This window comes from Penaeus japonicus, unplaced genomic scaffold, assembly GCF_977035675.1.
Source record: "Penaeus japonicus unplaced genomic scaffold, GWHDUDI00000001_assembly GWHDUDI00000025, whole genome shotgun sequence".
In the NCBI taxonomy this organism is placed as follows: Eukaryota; Metazoa; Arthropoda; class Malacostraca; order Decapoda; family Penaeidae; genus Penaeus; species Penaeus japonicus.
In genome coordinates, this window is record NW_028234427.1 from 30,974,841 (window position 1) to 30,992,340 (window position 17,500).

The 17,500-nt window shown below is 35.7% G+C and overlaps 2 protein-coding genes across 2 annotated transcripts in view; one reads left to right on the forward strand and one right to left on the reverse strand.

The window, feature by feature from the left end:
- Positions 1-553: 553 nt before the first annotated feature.
- Positions 554-9,780, forward strand: LOC122267096 (uncharacterized). The gene is made up of 3 exons (XM_043037079.2): positions 554-1,909; positions 2,094-2,352; positions 2,581-9,780. The coding sequence occupies exons 1-3, from the start codon at positions 1,728-1,730 to the stop codon at positions 3,100-3,102; spliced, it is 963 nt and encodes a 320-aa protein (XP_042893013.1). The 5' UTR covers positions 554-1,727; the 3' UTR covers positions 3,103-9,780.
- A 3,203-nt stretch (positions 9,781-12,983) lies between these two features.
- The window catches only part of LOC122267089 (WD repeat-containing protein 70), a 7,915-nt gene continuing 3,398 nt past the window's right edge, over positions 12,984-17,500 (reverse strand). Inside the window, exons 3-4 of the mRNA XM_043037066.2 lie at positions 17,376-17,495; positions 12,984-14,941 (exon numbers count right to left, since the gene is read on the reverse strand). Coding sequence (XP_042893000.2) covers positions 13,260-14,941; positions 17,376-17,495 — 1,802 coding nt within the window. The 3' untranslated portion in view covers positions 12,984-13,259. The remainder of the gene's footprint in view (positions 14,942-17,375; positions 17,496-17,500) is intronic.

Consider the following 17,500-nt stretch of genomic DNA (forward strand, 5'->3'; position numbering starts at 1 on the left):
GAACACAAAAATGACTAGTTTTACAACAAGCGACTGAATGAGAGTGGGAAAAGTCATGTTGTGTAGTGTAAAGCTGCCTCGCTCTGAAATAAAACTCATCCTGGAGACAGGGCAAGCAAATCTATCCTTGTCTGTAATGGCTTAATTTTCTGCGAGTACTTTATAAGTCTATCTACATATTTTAGTATCAATAAACATGTGATCACACTTACCATAACAAATGTAAATGTTGGGGAATTTGCAATCTATTTCAACTGTTTGTAAACACCAGTTATTTAGACTGAAGACGATTAAGCTGTTGAAAAGGTTTGAAATTAGCAATGTGGCACAAATGTGGTTAAGTGAGATTGGTAATTGTTTTTGCCAGCTCCCCGTTTCCTAAGTTTATATTTACAGTGAACACCTCAAACCTGGCAAAACAAAATTCTAGTTGTATCTAGAGTTCCAACCCACTAGTACCTCCAATCTTGTTTCAGAATCTGATCACTGTTCATTTTGACATTGTAGTTACTGTGTTGTTTTTTATAGCCAATATGACTGCTCTATTAATGTAATCTTTTTGTTGTGCTTCAGGAATAGATATTTGGATTGTAAAGAAAGTAAAAAGAATAAAATTTAGTACCAATATTTTCAAGTATTTTTTTTCTCAAATGACAATAGTACTTTGAAAATCAGTATTATTATTACTAAGATTATTGTTGATATTTTTTATAGTGTTACCAATAGCTTTCTGTATATTGTTTATGGCTGAAGTAAATTTTGGTTGTATTTTTTTTTTTTTTCCATATACTTTGACTACCAAGATTTGTATTCTTCATACACATCTTATGCTTTCTCTTTCCCTCTTTTTTTATTTTATCTTTTTTTCTCATTGTTTTCCCTTACTCCTTTTCCCCGTTCCATGGTTTCTCGCATTCTTGTTCTTTTTCCTGCTCTTCCTTTAAAATTGCCTCTTCTTTGTTCTGACTTCCACTAAATGCTCAGGGTGCAGGAAGTCTTCCATGTTGTTAGATGTTACCATTCCAGTAATGAGCATGGGATAATGGGTTGGATGACCCATCACTGTCTCCCTGCTTACTGCAGCTTTACCCATGGGTGATTCATTCCCATGTGGATGACGAGTGCTTTGGGTTGTATACCATGATATGGTACTTGCTTTAGAGCTTGCATTACCCCTGTGCTCTGTCACACATTGACTACCTCAATACCTGAAAGTACTTCTTCTCTTGACAGGTTGACTTTCTTTTAATTATTTATGCATCTCATGTGTTCTTCCATCTCTTTTTCCCAGCCTTTTATATTTTACTTTTCTTTGTCTCTTATCTTCTTTTCTCTTTGCCCCCTATCCCCTTCTTTGTCCTCCTGTTCTTCTCTTTTTGGTCCTTCTTATCTTGTTCCTCTCTTCCTCCTTTACCTTATCCTGATATTTTCTTCCATTTTGGAATTAAAAAGGGTGAAAGGTAATAAACATTATAAAAGTATTTCTTACTTTTAGTATTTATATTATTATTCCTTTTATATTTAATTCAAATGGATTATCCTTAATTCATATAAAGTGTCAGCGCAGAATTGTGTCTCATTTTTTTTTTTCTCTTTCTCTTTCCAGACTGAAGAACTTTAGGTGCCTAGAATAACATTTATTTTTCCGTTACCCCATATGTTTAATCCATTACCTGAAGGAGAAACAGCTATTCAGTTCCCAAAAAAATCCACTGCCACACCACACCATGAAAGAAGAGATATCAGCGGCAGTCCTCTTTATCTCCAAGTTAATCAGCAGAAATGAGAACGTAACTAATGAGAGGATGGCCAAGTTCGAACAGAGATTAGTCGAACTGTTGCAGGAACGGTTTAGCAATCACTGGCATCCTGAGCGTCCCTGGAGAGGGCAAGGTTACAGGTGTTTACGGTAAGTCTAGTTTCCAGTTGTGGAGTTGCGAAATTTTGTGATTTATTTTACTAATGATTAGAGATTCATAGAGCTTTACAATTTAGAGATTTATCAGTAACGAGGCTAAGGTCCTCTGCAAATCATCAAATGTTTTCCTCTTTTATATAGATATCTGATATTTGTATCTGTTTGTGCCACCCAGAGTGAATGAGAATTCGAGAAAAGAGCCGACGATAGAACGAGCAGCAAGGGAATGTGGCTTGAAATATGTGGACTTGAATCTTCCAGTTGAGTTAACCATATGGGTTGATCCTGAGGAAGTGTGTTGTCGGTTTGGTGAACAGAAAGGCTCGTGTTGTACCGTTGCTTCGTTCAGGGAGGGAAACAAGGAGAATTACATCGAAAAGTTTGACTTTTCCCAAATTGAACGTCCAAGTTCTACTCCATCGGGCATGTCAAAGGTTCGTTTTGGAATGACTTTTTATTTGTTATATTGCTGACACAATATCTAAGCTGAATCTGCTGAAGGCCAATAGGACAGAACTTGATCAGTCATAGACAAAAATTATAAGAAGATCATTTTTAAATATTTCTCCCTTATAGTGTGTAGATGCCTCTCTTACATTGTAAAATGTAACTTGTTAATTTTTCTCTTGAATTCAAGTATTTTTATATTTTCAAAATTTCAGCCATCGGAAGTACTGAAGGAAAGAACCTTCAATGCCAACAACAACATGAGTCCTCCATCAAGTACCCAATCCACACCCACGAAGAAGAAATCCTTTAGTCCAACTCATACAGGGTTTGGTTTGAAAAACCAGACCTCTCCAGGTAGAAATAACATGATGAATAACCGTGACAGAAGACCCTTTGGAAATCACCATAATCATTATAGCAACAACCATCAAAACCACCATAACAACCATCCCCAAAGTGGATCCTACTCACCACCCTTCTTCAAGACGCAGTCGTGGCTTAACCTGAGTCAGACTCCCCCACCACCTCCTCCTCCTCATCTGCCCCTCTTCAGTTCTACTGGTTTCATCTACCCTCCTGCAGCACCTCCACACTACACCCATGCCCACTCTGGCCCCCATTTCCCACGCTCTCCCCCAAACATGGGTCCCCAGAAGTTCAAGTGGAACAACGGTAACTTCCCTCGTAATGACCGGCACCAGTGGTTTGGCCACAGAGCTTTGGCACGGGTGTAAGATTAACGTTTCGTCTGCGGGGGGCACTTGGGGCTTTTGAGAAATGGTTGTTGGAATGAGCTTACCTACTGGCTTAGTGAACATATCCTTTATAGATATTACCATGTGATAGATATAGCATTATAGATATTATCTTAATTGTTGACTAATTCACAGTAGATCGATCTCACTAGAATTAATTTCTCGATGTTTTGAGGTAGATTTTTGCTGAACTGGTAATTTGGATGCACCGGAATAATGTGCTTTTTCATTCCCCCCTTTTTTTTCTTTTTTGTTTTTGTTTTTGTTTCTTCCCTCCAAGTGCCCCTTGTGATATTACCCAAAACTGAACACATGAATATTTTACTCATATGCATGTGTCTGTGGAGGGGAGGAAGGCACCTTGAGCAAGTTCAGTACAGATTTAAAAGTATTTTGGAAGAAAAGACTGGGTTTTTGAGTATCAATGACATTTTTAATTCTTAAAGATTAACAAATGAGGATTTTTTTCTTGTATTTTAGAAATTTGAGGCTCCGCTATAGAAGAGTGATAGTTGATCTACAAAGTGCATTTGCAGAGAGTAGTATACATTATAGCTTTATACCAGGTGGAATATAATCACAGGAGTGGTGCTCTCAGTGTAAGGCTTTAAGTTAGGAATTCTCTTTTGGATAATTTCCAAAAAATGTACCAAGGCATGTAAAGAGTTTTAGTTTGGAAAATGCTCAAGCGTGCCTGCTCAACTGTGATTCCATAGTCGGCCGACCCTTGTTACACAGAGTTCAAAGGAATACGAGTGAGGCAAGACCTTCATTTACCTTCTCATAAAGCAGGTACCTGCAGTTTTAGGAAAGGTCCCACATACACACACAAAAAATAGAAAGAAAAAAAGAAGAAAAAAAAAATGATGCATCACAGATTCAAAAAGGAATTTATTTGAACAGCACTGTATACCTCATTGAGAATGGACCAGTATTTTTGGGTATTATCCCTGGTATTATGAACAAATTATGTCAAACAAAAAGCTGATGAAAAGATGCCCAGACACATTCTCAGGAGCTTGTGCACAAAACTGTAGTTATTTACCTCAACACCTTTACCTTGCTGTTAATAGCAGATTGCTTGATAAGGACAAACTATTAATGAACTGGAAATATGTTTCTATTGTTCTGTGTAATAGTAGTATGGGCACTTTCAGAGATTAAGACTACTTTGTCCCCTTTGCTTAAAGTGTCGTAGATTTCAGCATAGTTAACTGTGATGATGCATATTATGAGTTACTGTGTCTGTGGGACGTGCAGTAAATACTCTATGAATTTTTTGCCATTATTGCACATATTATCAAAAGTAAATCTATTGTTTAAGTATTACAATTTATGTATATAAACAGATATATATAATATATATATATAGAAAGAGAGCATGATTGAAAAATGTGAGAAGAAAAAAAAAAATGTATGATCATATTTCACACCTCAGTAGTGCTAATGCTTTTTTCTGCTAGTCTTCTCTTCCTGCCCAACTATTTTAGTTGAGAAACATTCACGATTCCTTGTGGATTTTGAAATGTTTGTTTTGGTGAATTGGTGCTTGATATTTCCCCCTAGAAATGTGTATTGATTGTCCATGTTCTTTGCAGCTAATCACACAGTATCATTTATAAAAAAAAAAAAAAAAAACGGGAATTAAAAAAATATTTATATAATGGATTATTTTAATTATATTTTATGTAATGATATTTGATAATCGTAGTTCTGTTGAATTTGTTAGGCTCTGTGCTAGAAGAAGAAAGATAAATTGAGCATTGCATAGTTCACATTATGTTGATTTGGTAGTTAAGCATTTTTCATTACCATTTCCGACAACCAAAGTTATGAAACTGACAAAAATATCCTGATGATTACATTGACACAAACAGACATTCACGTTCAGTCACACATACAAATGCATACATTCTCAAGTATTTACTTAGCTAGTGTGCTATATATAAATGTTGAGGTTTTATGCTTCAAAATTTATTTCAAGAACAGGAACTTTTATTTATATTTTGTATAGGACCCACTGGTATTAGAATATAAAAAATGAACAGATATATTTATTGTATTTCATTGTTGTAAGGAGACATTGCTCAGAATGTAAGCTTAGTCCAGTAAACTTTTTTCACCTGAGAAAAACAGTTAACAAACATTTCCCGTCCATTCATTCTAGTGGTTCTCATGGGCTTAGGCTTCGAAGAATACTTGAGCATATAGTCTGTAAATTCCCCCCTCCTTCCCCCTCCACCCCCCTGTACACACACACCTGAACCTTCCAAAGAAATCCTGTTTGGAAAAAGAAAAGATACAGTGAAGCCCGAAAACCCAAGCTGTTGGTGGAACTCTTTTCCCGACCGACTTGTGGAATTCTCTCCGTCAAGCCTTGTCCCACAAGTGCCATGAGGATGATCTGCTTTTCTTACAAAGGTGGCGTGACATGAGTTCTTACTGTTAAGTGTCGTCAAAGCACAAATTTTTTCATAATTTTTGTTGTTGAGAATTGTTATTGATGAATAAGTCTCTCAACATATTGTGGAAAATGTACAATAGTTCTCCCTTTTCCCCTAAAGGTATTTGTAATAGATTATCATTGCATTGTATGTGTAAATGGTAGTTTGATAAGGTACCACACTTTCTCACTGAGCAGTTAAATATTTTTCTCAATATCCAGAGTTTTGGTACCCTAGTTATTGAATTATTGTTTTACACATTTGTAAGGAAAGTAAGGAATAATTATTTTTCTCCCTCCCTACCTCCCCATCCCCTTAAAAAGATGTTATTGACATAGGGTCGAAAAGTAGATTTCAGGTATTTATTCTTTTTGCCTATGCTTAATGATGCACAAGATAAATGTATAATGTATTTCAGATTGCAATTTATTTATTTTTTTGTCTTTTTTTCAAAATTGTTACCTAATTCCATGTGATGGTGTGAATTTTTGAGGCTTCATCAGTATATTGATAATGTGCGTTCTGTCAGCTTAGTTAGAAGGGCCTCCCGTTTTCCATTGGGACCTGCACCTCGCATCCCAAGCCTTTAGGGTGACGTGGGTGCTGCGAGAATTGATTATGGTAAGGGTTGGGTTATTCTAGTGGAATGTTGTAGACGATATGTATAGTTAGGAAGTTTAATCGGTGGATAGTACTACATAAACTTTGAAAAAAGAAAAAATATTTTTTGAAGGTTGTGTAAAGGAATAATTCTAGCTAAAATATCATTTTAATATTACCCATAGTGATACTTACAAATAGACATCTTTGTGGTAGAACTCGACATTTTCTTGGATTTTGGCAAATAATTGTGTTAACTTTTACCTCTCATAAGATGTAATCTAAAGCAGAAAGTAATATTACAAATAGTACAAAGTACAACTTATTTATTGAATTCCAAGGAAGGTGGACGAGATTCTTCTTGAACCCTTTTTCAAGCTGTAGACCTGAGGATAGATAAGACTAACCTAGTATTAAACATCAATGTCAAGCTTGACATGGAAATGATAATGTCCACAGTTGTTTCTCTTCTCTACAGTGATTATATTGTTGAATTTCAGTATTTTATTTGGTTCAAGATATAATGTACTAATATCATAGTCATAAAATTGCTATTATGAAAGGAATAGTGTGTAAACTTTATCCTATAATCTTTTCAAGGCTGCATAGGTATGTCTGTAATGCAAAAATTATACCTGTATCTAAGCCTGCAGTAAATGCCTGTTACAGTTCTTGCAAAAGTGGCACATACCTCTAATGTTATGTTGTGGTGCTCGAGTTAGAGGTGGTGTTCTGCTTGTACTCATCTTAATCTCCAGACATTAGGTATAGTGCTTCATGTTTTGATTTCTGTATTTTACCATGTCATAGGAATGGTAATGGCTATTATTTCAATTTCTTAAGTAATTGCATCTCTGTCCTGTGTAATTGCTCTGATTGTATACAAAGTCACTCTCTTAACAAATTGGCTTTTTGATGAAGAGGTACGTTTTGCTCAAAAGTGTTCCTTGATGTTTGGTCTTGAAATAATTGTATATTACTCTGGTCACAAGTTGCATGCCAAAATATTTGATCTTATATCTTTATTTACCAACTAATACGTGGATCTTTGTTTAGAAAAGAGTGCCTGTTTTGTTGATTTGGTTTGGCAAAGCGATTTATTTAAGTGTATGTGATAGTTTTTTACCAAGAGCAAAACAAACAGAAGGAGTTGGCCTTGTAAACTCCTGGGGGTCGCCTAGTGTGACCACCGATCAGTGTAGTTTACTAACATGTACTAACAGATGCAGGTTGTTTGCTGATTTGCCAGTACTAACGGTTACTAACATGTATTATTAATCTCAAATCTCTCTTTGAATGTGTGTATAAGTGTGTGCTTAGTTAGACTTCAGATTCAACATATTGATTGTGGATTGTAAATGTTAGGTATGAATTGTTGATTTCATTCTTTTGTACCTGTTTCGAAGATCACTAGAACTATAGGGACCAAGGTGATCCATACTCTGGTAATCAGAGGCTGTTATGCTTGCTGTTAAACAGTGGAGGTAATTCATCATTACTAGTAATCACCTGATTTGAATAATGGCAAATAGCGAGTGAGATTTTTTTTTCTGTTGGTGGATTTCATATAAAAATTGTTGAATAGGGATAAGAAGCTTTTGTTTTGCTCTTGGGCTAATTCCTTCCATCCAGTATTTTGAAATTGTTTCATTTGGGCAGTTTTGTTCTGTCTTGAGGCTTATTGTAGTAACACGCATATCTTTTCTGGTGAAGGTCCAATTGATAAACATGTTTACATGTTTTGGAGGCTTACGTATGAGTAATACTTATGTACCAGGATGTACGAGTAATAACATGGTTATTATTGGTATGGCATTGTACCTGTAAGACAATTTATGCTTTACAGTGTTTTGGTGTTTCTTTTTTGTAGGTTTTCTTTAAGACTTGTGCCAGAAGCTACAGCATTTCCTTTATCTTTAATTTATGTTTTTCTTTTTTTTTTCTTTTCTATTTCTTTTGAGGTATTTGCAATATTCTTTGGTTTCTGTTAAATGCTTTGCACTTTTGAGATTCTTTTGTTCATCCAGATAAAATGTGATCTATTCTTTAGTCAAGTATATCTATATATTGCCTGATTTGTACCTTGCATTAAAGATTTCAGTCAAGCAAAAAGATAAAAGCATAATATTTGTAAATTGGATGTTTAAAATCACAAAAGAAAATTATGATTTTTAGACAGCTGAAAGGCTCTTCTACATAGTGGTAATGTTATAACAAAATTTACACGTAACTCTTGAGTTCACCTGATATATCAAGATGATGTTATATGAGGTATCAAATAGCTGCAAACATGACGGGTTAGAATGCTGATAGGACTTCAGTGTAATCTTCTTAAATTGATAAATGTAAATATTTATTCTCTAGGGTATTACCACTCTGATTTGACATGTGCACTGTATTTAACTATATGTTCATATTTTTCAATGTGAGCATAATCAGTTCTGTCAGTCCAGTCCAGCCTCTTCATGTTATTGTATTATTCCTTTGGAAATGATAATGTACAGTAACTTTTTTTTCCTTTGAATAGAGAATAGGTCATCATTTGTTTTTATACTTTCCAGTTCTGTTATTATTTTTATTTTTTTTGTTTACACATATATTCAGTTTATCAGTGTGAAATTATTGTTTAAAAATTTAGAGTCAAACAAGCATCTCTGAAACATTCCATAATGAGGGTTGTACTATCCTTTATGTAGATGCTATTTTTAACTGAATGAATGGAATGTATATAGGTTTATTTCTTGCAGAAATTGTGTGTATATACTGAAGTTATTTATTTTATTTTATTTTTTATTTTCTGTGGCTCATTGTGTGCGCCGAGTGATTTAATCTCGGGAGCATGTGGCCTATTTTTGACTGAAAATGGCCTTGTTATATCTTTGTAGATGAAGGAAAGCAATTTAAAGGTACCAACCCCTACAGTGCTGTTGTCTTAACTCTAGTCAAAAGTTCTGCTCATGGTGCAGAGTTCTGTTTTTGTTATTCATTTTAAGAGGCTGGTTTGCCTGCATTATAAGGGTTTCTAATGAATATCGGAAGATTATGTATGTACCAAGTTGGTGGATAATATTTGTGCTAATATCTGAGGACCTGTTATGTTTTTGAATGTTGGTTTTTCATAATTTAACTAGAACTTTTTTGTTTTGTTTTTACCTGGGTAAATAATTTAAGCTACAATTGTAAATTACATTCTTTATTGTTTTGAGTTGGTGCAATGTTGACTTGTTAGATCTTTGTCAGATCAATGGATGCTGAAGAATATTCCTCTACTCACTGACTTAGATCAGGTGAACTCGTGAGTTAATTATATGGTTAGTTATAACTGCTGCAAAGTGTGTGACGTAATGATCAATAGAAATATATTCCAAAAGAAGATTACTTGTGCAGCATTTCAGACCAAACAAAATTTCCAAAATATAATAAAACCTCAAAAGGTTATCAAAGATTGGGGCCACAATCTTGAGACTTTGCAGGTATGCTGTAGACTTCTTCTTGCTCCCTCTTCAGAAGTTAATGTTATTATTGATGTAATAAAGGAATGTATTTTAGGTAAATAGCAACATTTATATTTCTCAGAAAATTTAATTGTACAGTTTTTATTGCATTGCAAAAAGTTGTTTTATTTTACCCATATTAGAATAGTATGATAATCCTGAAATTTGATAATCATTGAATTGCCATAGATATAATCTGTAATGGCTCCATTTAACTGAAAAATATATGAAGGAAAAAGAAAAAGAAATGTCATCTTTACTAATAATTGTTGAGTGCTTTTATTATTTTGCAAAAGGAATCATGAGAATGATGATAAATATCAGTTATAATTTTAACGCATTTGAATAAAATTGCCCTTGGAATGATATGATAATTCTGAGGGAAATTAATTTTAGAACACCAGAACTTCCTGCCATGCACTGCGATGTTCTTCATTCTCATTTTAACATTTTTGTACATTTGTAATAGTGGCCTTACTTTGGAAGCATTAGATTGAGATTCAAAAGAATTCATGGTAACCTGAATGCAGTAAAATATACGGAGTTTGTGTCAAGTTGGTTAGATTTTGATAAATGTTGGGTTGGAGAATACCTATGGATTGGAAAAGTTGAAAGGAGTTTGTGAATGATAGTCTTCAAATACTGAAAGTAAAAATATGATAAAAAAAAAAGAAAAAAAGGATAAGATTTTAATAAAGAACATTAGGAAAGTTGTAGGCAACAAAGTTCCTCCTTGAGTACTAAAAAAGAGATTTGGATATTAGAGCTCTAAAAAACTTATTGGATGTGGGATGGAAAGGCATAATAGTTGAGAGGTGTATGATTTAATCAGGAAAAATGTTGAGCTAAAACTTAGAAACCATAGTTAGTAGAGCAAATGATCTTGTAAGATCAGAAAATTTCCAGGACCTGTTGCAGGGGAACTAAAAAAAAAAATTTTATTTCTCAATTTTTTTTTTATCACAAACAAAATGAGAAACTACAATCCAGGATTGTGAAAAAATGGCTATGTAATGGATTGTAGATTAATATAACACAAGCCAGCCCCTCCCTGCCTCAACAAAGAAAGGAAAAGTGAAATTAATTTATTAAGCTATTAATGACTCCTATACAGCAAGTAAGTTTCTCCAGTTATCAAATAGGAATGAGGTGTAAGGAAAATTGAATTTCTTTAGCATAGGTAACACTGGCTGAAGATATATGAATGATTATTACTATGCACATTTAAATGCTTCAGTCTTAATCATCAAAAAGAAAGAAAGAAAAAAAAAAAAAAAATCCCAGATGTTTTCAAATACTGGCTTGCATTAAGCCAATTACTTTTGACCGATGTATATTCCAGCTTGGAGAACTTTGCACACATTGCAGCAGAGAATGGATTCTCTGAAAATTCTAATGTCTGATCTCCGTGTCATAAGAGGGGTAAGGGTCTCGATGTTTTGTGAATATTTCCCAGCATGGTATAAGATAGTGCTCACTCATGTAGGAACACCCGTGTCAGCAAGGAAGGCATAGTGTGATCTTTCTACTGTGCCTTTTAAATCTTACATAGGTAATGCTACATTACCTAATGCCTCATTAGTAATGAGGCATTGACCAGGCAGTACATGTCTGATAAAGAAATTGCAGTATGTAGCCTTGCAGATGACCAGTTATTAGCCAGGAAAGTCTTATGTAACTTTGCATACCATCTGTAAAGGAGGCAGACACTGTGCTAGTAAGAAGAAATGTAATTTTTATATAGCAAATACATTTACAGTTAGCTAGATTTGTCAAATGCATTCTGCAGTTATCCAGAACAGTAACACTCAACACTGATTCCTTTCTAAAAAGAAAATATTTTGGACTATACTTGTGTTTTAATTCATTAATGTATATCATTATCGGACGGTCATGACAAACTGACTAAGCCAAATTTCTTATATAATAGTAACTTGAATATCAGTAATATTAAATTTATACCTTGATTTTCTATCTCCTATTGAATTCCTTTTGGAACATAGAAATTCCTTTAACCCATTCTCGCCGGGGCCATTCCAGCCTTGCATGGTTGCAATGCCGGGGTTCTCGAATGATTAGGCCTAAATCAATTAAATGACTGGCATCATATGGTGCTACCCGGCAAACGGGCCCTTGAATGAGCGGTACCGTAGTGTACCACCCCTCCCGGGAGGGTTAATGCAACTTGCAGGTGGCCAAATAAATTGCGTTTGACATGCTTTTCTTTGTTTTCAAAGAGCTCATACCTTTAGTTAAACATGCATACTCCCACGTGATTGATTTGTATGTTGAGCATGCCTTTGGCTTGTCCTCATGGCTGAGTAGATCTGTGGCCAGACATGACTAGCAGTAGCCACTCCTAGCATTTGGTGATTCAGTGTGGTATGGCCTGTCTAGTGTTTTTGCTCAATTAACCCATTGCAGACGGAGATAAATCTGCTTGCCCAGCCTCCAGTATAGGTTTTATTTGAGAGAGAGACCGCTTGAAGCAATATAATTTGTATCATCCCACTCTCTTTCAGTCATTCATTGTAAAACTAGAGCGTTTTTTGTTTTATTTTTTTGTGTTTTATTGAGTTTAAAGACTTATATGTGCTTATATGTTGATGAGCTTCAAGACTCCTATCCAAGTGTGTGGAAGCTGCTTTATACATGCAAAGCTTTAATATACCAAACTAAAACCCATGGTTTATTGCAATATGAATATGAATTGTACTCTTAAAATAATTCACACTTGACTGGTCACCTGTATACTATCGAGGATTTACTGGGGAATATTTTAATATCTCCCCCATAATTCAAAGTTCTGGTTTGTGACTGGCTAGTATAGCAATGTCCCATATAGGATCACACTATCCAATCATTAGCGCTTCATCTTTTTAGTTCTAATTAAGAATTAGCAGAAATTATATAGCAAGTATGCTTTTATCATGGAAGATAATTTAACTATCATAAGTTATCATTTATTCTTCATAAAATGGAATTTTAAAACTGACAAGATTTCAGATGCTAAATGATCATTGTATAGAGTAATATTGCAAGGCACGAAGAGGGACGGAAAAAAGTTCCTCGGTGACCCCGCTATATTGAGATGTAAAGCAATCTCATGTAGTCTAATACCTTAGACTTTATAAGGGAAGTAAGTATTAATTGACCCTAAAAAAAAAGTTATGTCATGGCTCTTGCATTCTGTATTAATAGTTTTCTATACAAGAACATATTGTACATATTTTATAGAAAATATGCACTGACAGTTTTCTATATTTCCGAGCTGTCTTCTTTCTTATTACCTTGAGAAGGCTATTCAAATATCAAAAAATTGTTTATTAATTATATCTTTATTAACACAAAATTTTTAGGCAGCATAGATATCTTTTTACTAAATTTTCAAGTCAAGAAAATGAAGTACAATATATGCATTATAAATAATAACTTTCCATAACCTGGTATATCTATAGCATTATTTATTATGTATCTCATATAGAAATGTCTTGGACTTTGTACTGATACAAATGCAATACACACAGGAATAAAAAATTAAACTAATCCTTCAAATATGTAACATTCAACATTTGCAAGCACATGAGACATTGAGTCATCACTCAGATTTTATTTTCTTAGTTGCAGGCTCATCTGTCTCCTTGGTTTCATTATTACTATCTTGCTCTTGTGATTCTTGGAAAATTGGTTTTGGCTGATTTTTTGCATATGCTGGAGTAACCCAGTAAGGGTTTTCGGCGGCGTCTTTTGCAAATTTGAGAAGCGCTTCCCTTGGGTCACCTTCCTCTTGAACTTTCCGGCGAAGGCCCATGTTGCGGATGATGTATGACGAAAGAGTCGATCCTCCTGCAGACACACGTCCTCCCGAGCCAGCCTTGCCCACAGGAAGATCTGGCTGCTGAGACCGCACTGGGTCTTTTCTGTCACGCTCCTCCAGTTTTCTTGTGGACTTGTGTCTCTCCTCGCGGAACATGGGGAGGGCATGAGGGGTTATAATCTGTTGTGATACTACAACCTCAGCTTGCTTTGATCTTTTATTGTGTTTGCCAGCTACGAGTACAGCTCCATTATGTGAAGTCTTGGGATCGTACAACAAGCGTACTTTTCCATCACCACATCCAACCATGAGCTGATTTAGTCTTGGATGCCAAACTATTTTAACTACATGGCTAGGACCCACTTCCAGCTCCTTGACAACGTCCCATGTATTACGATTATACATCAACAGTTTCCCTGCAGATTCTCCCTTATTAAGTGATGTCCCTGTTACAACCAGCTGATCATTGGGGCTGAATACACAATCTGTCATACTGAATCTGTTAAAGAGCCCGTTCGCTACATGTACAGCTTCTCTTGTATTGCGAATATCCCAGAGCTTAAGTGTGTCATCACCTCCTCTGGTTGCAAAACCTTTGTTGTCATATGAAAACATCAACCCTGAGGTTTCACTTCCCCTATCATGCGCTTTTCTGACATTAATGCTCACATTTACAAATGTCTTTCGATGATCCCACATCTGTATTGACCCATCATCACACGCACAAGCTACCAATATCCCATCACGGCTATAGGCACAAGTGATGGGCTGTGTTTTCAGACCATTTGAAGCTCTTGCTTTGATGACATGTCTTTGACAATGTGGACTGCTTGTGTGCCAAATACGACATGTCCCGTCCCTTGCTGAAGTCAGAAATTCCTCCTTGTCTTTGGGATGCCAAGTTCCACAGGTGAGGCCTGCTATGTGTCCTTTAGTTTTTGCCATGTCATGTAAATACATATCTCCTTTTACACATTCAAACAACTCTATTCCATCACGGTCATACACTTTAGCCTGCTGAGATCCAGATACAACTAGAACTTTATCACCTGTGCAGCTATACTCAACACTGTTAATTGGGTAACCATCAGAAGGGCAGAATGATCTGAATGCTTCGCGTGACTGGTCCATACCCTGAAAGTCCCAGTAGCGAACATCATAATCCAAGCCCCCACTAACTAGCCTAGAACCCGAGGGATCCACTGCCAAGCCAGAAACTGTCTTTGTCCCATGCTCGAGGACCAACTCATGCGATAGTGGCATGCGGCGCCTCTCATCCTCATTGTCCTCCTCTTCTTCAACTGGTGCGCTACCAGATTTATCAATACTCATTCCTGGAGGGAGAGGAGGTCCCACGAAGTCATCATCTTCGTCGTCCTCTTCTGTTGCGGTTGATTTTTCTCTCTTTGTTTCTGCAGATGATGAGCTTTTGGGGTTTTCTGCTTGTTGTGTCAGCATTTTTTCTGGAAGATAAATGGTATAGCTTTGATTAAAAAATTAAAAGTACCACTTTCTCATAACTGAAAGAAAGAAAATACAGGGAGAACCAAATATACATATATATAAAATTGGAATTACGCTACTTTGATTTTCTGTACCATAGTAACCTTCCTTTACTGCTCTGACCATAAATCTCATCTATTTTAACCTCTGTAATTGGGGCTTTATGCTATTAATCCTCTTGCAGTCAATTTGTGGTGTGGTCTGTAAAGTGTGTATATGTCATTCACAGTGAGGGAAATATTCCAATGACGTGATATTGCATCATCCAGCGTGAATGGGTTAAAACAATAATACACAAAGTTACTGGTTTGGTATTACACATTACATATCTTCTTCATCCTCTTACAATGGTTTGAATCCAAAGCTGAGAGTTTTCTTATGAAATACCCTAGCTCTAGTTATGTCAGTATTCACAGAATCTCATACAATAAAGACAGCCTCTTGCACTTTTGTCCCCTTGAATTAGAACAAACAGTCTGAATAATTTGAGTATCCTTATAAATGTTCTCCATAAATGATAAACCAATCTCAATGACACTAGGAGTACATGTATACTACACGGTCTACTGTTGTTTTTCAATCATTTCTTGAACGTACAGATGACCCCGGTCAATTACAAGGCCTACTGATATAAACTCTATATCCCACTTAACCCTTTAACCCGTTAACGACGGATGACGTGTTTTTTTGTCATACATGACGCAGGACCTCTTGCCTGACAATGGGCGTCATGGCGTTCGGGGATTCTGGATCACTATGTTATTTTATTGTACTATAAGTAATGAGTGAGTGATGTTGACAATTGCAGTCATAATTATTATAACTGCCGTAATATTAAGCAAAATGGGTTTCAACTCACTTACAAAACCTAGATGGCACCACTTTCTTCTAGCACCAGCAGGAGAGAGAGCCTTGAATGGCACCCATCTACGGTCTCTAGCAAGCACTATCTCTGTAGAGTGATGGCACATCGCAAGTTCCCGACCTCTTGCTCTAAAGTACCGCAGATGAAAGATGTGCAGACAGAAATAGAGGAGGAAGGTGACTCACACCATGCCCAATGCATACAATGTGACCCTGTGCCAGTATGGATGCCTTTTATTGTGGCACTCACTGTCAAAAGCACAAGTTTCCTTCCTCTTCCCAACCTCTTCATTTTGGATGGTTATAAGTTTCGTGTTTGTTTGTGACAGCACAGAAATACGAAAAAATAAAGTTGTTTTTTGTCCCCCCTAAAATAGTAGTACTTCTATCACATTGAGTGTAAAGAAAAAAAATGAGTTGATATGGACCCTGAACTACAATTTTAGTCAACTGCAGAATTGATATGACAGATGAAAATTTCTAAAAATAGTAAAACACACAAAAAAACAAAACACAAAAATGTCTCTAGCTCTACAATGAGTGACTAAAAGGGAGTGGGAAAAATCAAATTATGTTGCAGAAGCTGCCTCGATCAGAAATAAAACTCATCCTGGAGTCTGTGTAAGCAAATCTATCCCCCGTCGGCAATGGGTTAACTCATCCATGTCGGCTGACATGCTGACATGTTTCGTGTTTTTTGGGTCAGACGCCGTCAACGAGATATTTGGTCAAGGCCGACACTCGGGGTGAGTGAGCGGACAGCCCAAGTTCGCGGTGTGAATGGGTTAACTGTATTAATCAAGCAGAAAATTATTCCTAGGAGATGTCAATATTCCTTCAAAAGCTAAAATGGGAAATTGCTAATTTATATACTGCCCTATGGTAAAAAGATTATGATCTTAAAAAAAAGACCATAACATCAGAGACCAAAAAATGAAGTAAATACTCCTTGAATAAATGAAGATATATATAATGATAATCTTCAAAAACATAGCCAGTATAGTTAAAGCACATTTTCTTACAGAAATGTATTAGTCAAATTAAACATAGTTGTTCATATTCTGCAAAACATTTTTATAAAATAATATTGAATTGGAGAGGAGTTGAGCTATACATCACCTCATTGGAATTTCAATTTGAAGTTCTGGCATTTTTGTGATCGATACAGTCAAGGGGTCTATATTTAAAATCTTGTTTTTGCAATTTCAGTAGCCAAAGGGCTAAACTTTTTTTCTTTTGATTTTTTTTAAAAACTTGTTTTTATTGTGTAATAGCCCTATTAACTAAATAGGCTTTGTGGGGCCACTTATGTGAAAAAAGATATACAAAACCATAGTGGACAAAAGCAAATCCAGACTGCCTTGTACAAAGAGTGATCTCAAGGACTGAACACCTCGGAAACTTTCTAATTAAAAAATGTAAAAAAATGTACACTACCTTGCAACACATCACAGACTGGATTTACCTACTAACTGGACAATAAATCTGAAAAGGTATGTGAATATGAGAAATTCCACTGTCTAATCTTACCAATATTGGTTTTATTCCTATCAATAGCAGACTTCCGTGTCTCTTCTACTAATGTATCGATGTCAAACTCCTTTGCTTTCTTTCCGAAGCCAGAAAATCCCATCATGGCAGCAATTTCATCTGAA